General features: G+C 37.6%; 1 protein-coding gene across 1 annotated transcript; it reads right to left on the reverse strand.

Moving 5' to 3' along the window:
* Positions 1-4,959: 4,959 nt before the first annotated feature.
* LOC124209951 (zinc metalloproteinase nas-1-like) lies at positions 4,960-5,641 on the reverse strand. Its single transcript, XM_046608202.1, has 3 exons — positions 5,563-5,641; positions 5,234-5,487; positions 4,960-5,142 (listed from the first exon to the last, which is right to left on the reverse strand). The coding sequence occupies exons 1-3, from the start codon at positions 5,639-5,641 to the stop codon at positions 4,960-4,962; spliced, it is 516 nt and encodes a 171-aa protein (XP_046464158.1).
* Between the last annotated feature and the right edge of the window lie 3,113 nt (positions 5,642-8,754).

Consider the following 8,754-nt stretch of genomic DNA (forward strand, 5'->3'; position numbering starts at 1 on the left):
ATTATTTCAACGTTATGCATCCAGTCGAAAAGATTAAATGATAAATCTATTTTGGCAATCAAAAGACACATCCGGATGATGTTTGCTAAAACCACTTTCTTGGCTTCATTACTTTTTACGAATTGTAGCAGACGTTGGAATTCTGTCGATCAATAGGCAACTGTTGCATTGCAAGAATGTGCTTTAGATTATTTGAATTTTTTGCAGATCCTTCTTTTCGTTGGTTAAAAAAGTAGAGCAAGCAGTACAATATGCAGTGGCCCTGTTTCTGCTTGGATTATTGCGTGATTTTAGCCATGGTTTAAATAAATTTACCTATGTCAATGAAACATAAGCTGGCACGTTTAGTTTTTTCTTCCCTCTTTGTGTGTTTTATGTTTTGACCTGTAAAGAGTTGAAAATGCCACATGAAAAAAATAACTCGTGGTTAAAAGAATTTGCACCTATCTTCGCAGGTGCTACTTTGAGAATCATTTTGATCAACCTATAAAAATAAATATAATTTACAAAAAGAAATTAAAATCGTTTTCTTCTCATCAGTGTTTGCTGAATCAAATTTGATTTTACATCATTTTGTCGAATTAAATCAAAAATGAAATAAAAATTTATTTAATTTTGCGAATCAAATCAAAAATGATTTTTTTTACGAATTGAATCAAAAAGTGAAATTTAATTTGACTTATGATTTAAATCAGTCAAAAACCAGTGAATCAAAGATAAATCAAAGAAAATTTAAAAATCAAAAAATTCAAATTTGTTACCAAAGTATAGTGGCTCAATTCGGATTATTTCAGACTAGAGTCATCCCGAAGACTTAAAGGGATTTTTTTTTATTGTTTTTTACAGCCTATAATAATGATAAATGTATGTTTTATTACTATAGGCGTCCAAACTCATAGAACTAATACAGTTATCTAACGTAATAGGTAGACACACATTTGACTTTCTCGCACAAACAAGCTTCGTCGATGATTACAAATCAGGAAGAAAGCAACTGACTTTGGTGAGTGGTGACTGATAACGGTTATAATTTTTTTCAAAGCATTCAAAATGTTTCCACTGTGAGATGCTAACAGCGAAAAAATCGGATCACTCGATGGCGAAAGCAGAAGGACGCGGGGGTGACGATGAGCTGCGACCGTACCGCAAGGCGTCACGTTACGTTGAGACTGGCCGCGCTGTCCCTTCCGGCTCCACGTAATAAATTTTATAAATTATATTTTTCATCTCCTTCATCTATTTATATTTAGAGCTTTCAACTCCGGAATTGATTCCCATACTCCATCTTCGCCAAAAGTGTCAAATTTTATCTTTGACTTGCCGACGATATCGGCCAAGTGGCCCGTACGACTTCACAATTCCTGTCCTCCGGTCGACGACATTCCGCATTCCGCAGTCCTCTCTGTAGAACAACCACAGCAGGAGCCATACAGACCCCTTGAAGACGGTGAATGTGAACTGGAGTTTTTTTTCCCGAGCCACGTTCCAAGCCATCAATATTCTGCAACAATTTCGGAAATACCGTCCGCCAATAAGGTGCACCCACATTCGCAAACTTTGGAAATTCAGCCGTAGCGACTTTGATTGCATCCACGTTTACAAGTATTGCATTGGTAGTCACATCATTCCTCTGGATACACTAAAGAGCGACCTTCAAGGATCGGCCAGATAAAAAATTTAATTCGGAATTTCTCTGGAAGGAACGCAGAAGTTGCCGATGTTCCATTCGCTACAACATGCATTCCGAAGATTACTTTGCCACTTACAAGCAAATATGCCTGGAAAGAGGCTTTATATTACTGAACTGGTTTTGATAGCTATAAAACATTCAACAATTATTGCAGAGGAAAGAAATATCAAAGTAATAATTCCATCACACTTACAAATAACTGAAAATTATAAGGAAAAGTTTTCAATTATGTTAGGAAAACATGTGTCTCCCAATCCGATAATAATATTATAAATAACGTCGGCAACCTACGAGCTATCCGTGTTCCGGCAGCTGCCTCAATGCATTTATTACCTTACTCTCTCCAACTGCCAGAAACGGCGCCTACCGTTTTGAACAACCGCCGAAAAAGGGCACTCAGCAGCATTACCAAGGCAGCATCGCCTCGTCCCACAGTCGCACCAAGTGATGGCATACCGCAGAAGTTGCTTGACAATCACAAGACGCTTTTTTTCCTCCATCGCCTCTCTACCATTACGGCAGTCCTTTTAATAGCTTCAATGACCCCAGTGCTCCAGCAGTTCTCAGAACGAACCGTTATCACGCCGATTCTTGGCGGTGTGTGTTAGTCAGCAAGGCTAGCCAAGCCAGCCTTGCTGTACGGGTAAATGACACCGTCAACGTCGGCTATCGGGTTGGCGACGGCCGGCAGATGCAAAGTAGTTGTAATTAGAGCTAAACAGTTAATCAGAGATTGCGCGTTTTGTACACTGCGTTGTAGTTCTAATTGCGTCGAAGACGTTGCGGATGGTATATCATCGGTAAATCACTGGCGCCATACAAGCCACGTATTTCGCAAAGGAGATGTTTTCAACATTGTTCGCGATAACCTTTTATTTGCGTCTTATGCCTTTGTGGTGTATGCAGTTGTATCTTTTCAGGGGCAAGACGACGACTAGTGCTTACGCAGCGCACCAACTCGCAACAAACGATAATGACTTTGAACGGGTGAGCGCCAGTCATCCAGTCGCCGCTATCGTTTTCCCCGTCGGAAACATTTCCTTAAAATGCAAGCAGCGCTTGAGCTTTGCACAAACAACCTGAGGAACAACGAAATGGTGAATTGTTCTCTGCACACGTCGCATTTTACACGCCAGTATAGCACAAACACATCGCCAGCTCCACGAAATGAAGGATTGAATTGAAGGAAATGAAGGATGGAATTGAAGGAAATGAAGGATTGAATTGAAGCAAATGAAGGATTGAATTGAAGGAAATGAAGGATTGAAATAAAGGACTGAATTGAAGTATTAATTGAATAAATTAAACGGATCTCTTACTTATGACAATAGACGGACGGGCCAGCTGAATCGGTTCCTGTTCGAGTTCCGTGCCCTGCAGAAGCGACTGGCCAAATGCAGGACACGTGGGTCCGATGCCTTGACGACGAGTCCATCGATAGTCGGCCCACGGTTTGCCACCAGCAGCATCTCCGCCAGCAGCAGCAGTCCCAGCCTCATCATCATCATCTTGCAAATCTCCCGAACGTCCATCAACGGCCACTGCATCCCATTTTGAAAATCGATTGCCCCGCATTCAGACGAGGAGATGGTCGTCTCCTTAATAACTAATAATCTTCCTTAATTAGATGAGCAGGAGCCGGAAGGAACTCTGGATCCGTAAAATAGATTTTTTTACGTCCGACTGCATAAGAATTAGCCAGAATATGGAAAACTAATTATTTCAGAGCATTAGGCCGTGAACTAGACAAATCTACATCGAGTTTGCGATGAGTGATACGAATAATACGTGAGTAAACCTACCGAACTAAATCCATTTGTATTCTCCAGGTTCTTTTTCCCATTTTTGGCTACCATTGTCGGAATGGACCCGTCAACTGTACAGGCGTAAGCATCTTAATGCATCACAGAGTCTAAAGTTGCAAAATAAAATCATGATTATTTAAACTGCCAATGATGAGAGGTTACGAGATGCAATTACTGATATCGTATCGTCCGATAGTGTTCCGATAGTGTTGACAGCATCCCGTAGAAAATAAACGGCTTAGAGCAGGCTTGCGCTAGACTTGTTGCCAAGCCCAGCACAAGCTCGCGGATTCCAATCTTAAAAACTTTAACTTTTAATAATACTGTTTTTAAGCTTGGACCAAACTTGTTTATTCAAGGTTACCCCAAGCCTTTTATTTTAATGTTGTGATAAGCAAACTTTACGTATTATTGAAAAAAAGCTATGACTTTGATGAGGTTTGAACCATCAACTACTGCAGTTTCAACCCAGCTTGCTAACCACTCAGCTATAGAGACCTTATCAATCGAGGCAAATTGTATGTAGTAATTACATTAATGGTTAATGAAATGAACTCTGTCATTTTTTCGTTGCAGCAGAGAAAACATTGGAGTACGTTTATAAATAAAGTAAATACGTTAAGTTTATGATAATTGTGTTGCTTAAAGGACTTGTTCTTTTTTATTTAACATACTTATAAGCATTAACATACTTTTTAAAACTTTATAAGTACGTTAAATCTATGATAAGTGTGTTGCTAAAAGTACTTGTTCTGTAAACATACTTAATTTCATTTTATAAACATACTTATTTTTTTGTAAGCATGTTACACTTCGAAGAAGCATGACATTTTGCTTTTCAGTTTGTTTATAATTCTTACCAAAATGCTTAACGTGTTAAGTAATCTTAAAGTGCTGAAATAGGGCTAAAATAAGCATCCTACCGCTGCTGTGCAGTGTTGATCTTGAAAGAAAAAATGCAACTTTAAAGTATAAATATATTTTTATTCATATAAGGAATTCAAATGAAACATATATGCAATATTTATTTCATAATTAGCCTATAATATATAATCAGTTAATTTGTTAATATTTATGCTTGCGCCAAGGTTATTCCAAGCACAGCAAACATGAAATGTTTGCTGTGCTTGGAATAGCCTCATTCTGAGCAATCAATTTAAAAATTTAAAAACTATTGCCTTGAAATAGCCTTGCGCAAGCATAAATAAAAAGGGGAAATATAATACAGAAAATAACATGCTTGGAGTGGCTATAGTTTCAGCATTAAAAAGAAGTCCATCAAATACTTCATTAGGGTATACTTGGTGCAAGCTGGTTCCAAGCCTAAAGCTTGGAACCAGTTTGCACCAGGCAGTCGCGCTATCGGCTAAGCTAAACTTTTTCTACGGGATCCTTCGGTTTAGGCGTGAACCACTGGCGACTCTCTGTTCGAAACTCGATTGATTAAAACAAAATATTTGAAACTTAACAAACGAAGAGTTTGCCTTTCTTGATGTTATCGAAATTCACGGTGATGTATCGACTTTGGTCGGGGCACTCTTGTTCGTGATCGAATCCGATGGCGTGCATAAGCTCGTGAATGACGACCGAAAAATGAACCCATCCACTGTCGAGACTCAACTCCTGCGCGCCACCCATATGACCTTTCTGTGCCCAGCAACTGCAAAAATCGATTTCAATTAAAATTTCTCTTCCCCCCCCCCTAGTAAGTTTTTCGAAACCAAGTTAAAATTCTTACCCAGGGTAACCAGCCCCCTAGTTTGGGATTCTCTGCTCCTGATGATCTTGATGTAATCACCTTGCGTTTTGCGGGGCTCAAAGCGGATACAGGTTTTCTTGTGATAATCCACATGGCACTGGCGATTACCTTACGCTCCTGAGCCGCTAATTTCGAAACCGAAATCAAATTCACGTCTCCGTTCTTTTTATTTCCATTATTTGGTGGAACGTCACCGCCTTCTTGATGTTCCCATGGCCGGTTTTTCAAAGAAGCTGAGCAAAAAAAAGATAGAATCTTTCAAAATTGCATAATCTCGATTGAACATTTTTTTTATTTTAATTAATTGCCTCCTTTGTTTCCAGTAGCTCCACTATTAAATTCCTCTTCAGTCAATGGTTTTAAAGCTTTTAAACTATCATCCTGCATTTCAGAAAATAGCGCAAACAATCAGAATAATTTACAATTTTTATGGATCCGTAGTTGCGAGAGTCTATATATGCGCGCTGCGGTCGTTTATTTAAATCGTTTTCAGATTATATATTATATACGAAATATATAAACGACTATATAAACGACTATTATTTATATCATATACGATATCGTTAACGGACAAAAAAATCCGATAAACCACGTCCGTCCAGTTGTATGCAAATGTAATTTGCCTGGCTGTAGTGCTGTAGACTCTAAACTTTTATTTAAGACAGGTAAAAACAGCCGTTTAGTGCAACGTTGCAAAATTTCGAAATTTTATTTTGTTCTAGAATTACAGTTGATTAATCATCGTTATTTATATTTGGTTTAGTTTAAATGATTATTTTTAAAAACTGCACTGTTCATAATTTTTTTATATTTATCTTGTTATAGCTAATCGTATAATTAAAACGTTTGTTGAAAGTGCAACGCTGCCTTGGTTTTGTGTTTACCGTCATTGTTTCCCCGCCAATGTTTACGTCTTGTCACAACTTGATTGTTAAAGGTTTAAACTGTGTAAGATTAATATATAAATACCTACACGTTTCTTCTCTGTTTAATTCTCAAGTGTTTTATTTCTCCATTTGAGAATCCTGGAATGCATCGTCCCACAGCTTCATTGGGCCAATCTCAGCCAACAGCAGGTATGAAAATTTTTATTCGATAAGTCAGTGCCAATAACGTCGGATTGGGATAATAATATACGAGATAAATCGTAGGCTGTCGTTTGGGATCACCGCCATTTTCGTTCAACGTGGCTACCATCACTGGTTTTCTTTGCTGTCGTTTTTCCTCGTTGCTCTTCCTGACTCGGTTTTGGACGAACGACCATTGGCTGACGGAAAAACACTGTCTCATTTCATATTCGTACCAACGAAATCCTTTAAGGAAATTGAACCGACAAGGAAAACTAGCTTCTTCCGCCCATATAGTCCGCAGCAAATCCTACTCCACCAGGAGCTCGTTCATTTTCTGTAGTTTATTACGGTGATGAATAAAGTGGAGATTAAAAAGCCAGACAAAAGGGAGAAGGGGGTGAGAAGAGTCTAGAGCAAAAGGGGGTGAAGCAGTGGTGCCAATTTAGGACATATTTCATAAAACTACTAGGGGCAACTTGGCGCAAGCATTTTGGAACTTGAAACAACGAAAGATGAAACCGGGATTCAATATCTCTGCCATTGGGGACTACAATTGAATTGTATTTGATATTGTTCGTATTCAAATAGTTTATAGGATTTTGTTAGAAGAGATCATTTGTTTATGTGTAAAATAAGTCTGAAGACGAATTGCATTGAAAAGCATTACAAAAAATGTAAACCTAAGAACTCTTACCGCTAAATGTGCTGCCTTACAGAAACGTTGAACGGAAGGGCATGGGAAGGGTGTAAATGGTCGAAAAAGTTTAACGGAGTATTTAAGTTCGATCGCTGACCTAGAGTTAAGTAGGATGTGTTAAGTGATATATTTTTTTGATAGCTCAGTTGTTTTGATAAAATTGATTACAAATCTATGGCTGGATCAACATGAAGATTAAATCGGTGTGCTCCTCATCCCGATTGCTATCCAACATCTCATACGTTACATAAATCTTCGACACGAATTTTTTATTTATAAATATACAGTAACTACCTACGAAATTGGTACAGGATAAAAATTTCAGCTGGTTTTAACATGGCGTAAAAGGGCGCTAAGTGTCTCTAGTTTTTTTCTGTTTTATTGGAGAAAAATATATTTTTTGTAACAATTTTTGTGAGATAGGGTTGAAACTTAATTGTGTACATGACACAGTGGTTTTATTTTTTATTTTTAAAACCTGCGGTTTGGAAAAATTAGAATTACACATTTTAGCCCAACCAAACAATGTTACAGAATTAAACTATACAGCAATGACAGTTTTAAGTTGGGAAGTTGTCAGTTGACACGTTTTTAAATTCATTCAACACACCAGTCTCCCTGGTTGTTGAAAATGTTCTTCAAGAGGAATGGAAAGTCTATCCACCGATGTAGAATTGTTCTTCAAACAGTTCGGACAAACAACAATTTATTTCTTGCCACAGTTCTTCTTCTAAATTAGGAGAAGAACTATGGGAAACTAAGGAAATGATGTGTCTTTAGAAGTTCTAAAGACACACCATTTCCTTTGTTATTAATCATTTCGGCTATTTCCTCCCATACTAGATCCAACGGCATCAAATCACCAAAATCTGCAGACCATGGAATTAACTCTTTTTCTTATTATCACGAAACCATTTCATCACTACTTTAGCTTGAAAAGAATACGAAAAAAATTAATCGGAGTATTACATCCATTTCTTGAGAATACTTTTTTGAGAAAACCAAGATATTGAGTTGTATCTATTCAGCTGTGAAATCTCTCAATTAGATATGGACCAAATCTCGACAGCAATCCCCAAATTGGGACACTTTTAAAGATGTTTAAACGTTCTGATTCGCGGTACAACTTCACAATTTCTTGGTTATCGTACCTGTTATTTCATTTGAGAAAATTTAAAAATTTTTTGAAAGGGAACTAATGTAATTATCTTAAATGAATCGTTGTTCATCGGAGAACACTATCGTTTCGCAAAATTCAGCTGGTTTAGAATGGTATTCTTCGGCAAACAGATATCTGCTGATTTTTATCTCTTCGATAAGTTCTCTATTACTTATGATACAAGACACGTTAAATCGTAGCTTCTTGAGTAATTCGGTTCGATGAAGTCGTCCAAGTCAATGAGAAATATTTCTGAAGAGGTAGAACTGCTATTTACAAAAAGATTGTTTCCCACGTTTCCCTATCTCTTATCTGTGACGCAGTTATTTCAACACGCAATATCGTCTTTCTTACGCTTCTATTCCTCCTACCTGGAATGGAAACTTTACCGATTGTGCCTACAGCATTTTTTTCTGATTGACCACGCCAAATTTTTTACTTCAGTTTTTACAGTCTTCTTGCATAGTAATGTTCTATGAATGCGCATCGTCTATCATTGCTCGTAAATTTCGCCACTGTAATTTTGAAGAAGAAAAAATAACATTATAAGGTGCAGATTGCAAGAGATGTCGAT

The sequence above is a fragment of the Daphnia pulex genome, chromosome 12 (genome assembly GCF_021134715.1).
Source record: "Daphnia pulex isolate KAP4 chromosome 12, ASM2113471v1".
In the NCBI taxonomy this organism is placed as follows: Eukaryota; Metazoa; Arthropoda; class Branchiopoda; order Diplostraca; family Daphniidae; genus Daphnia; species Daphnia pulex.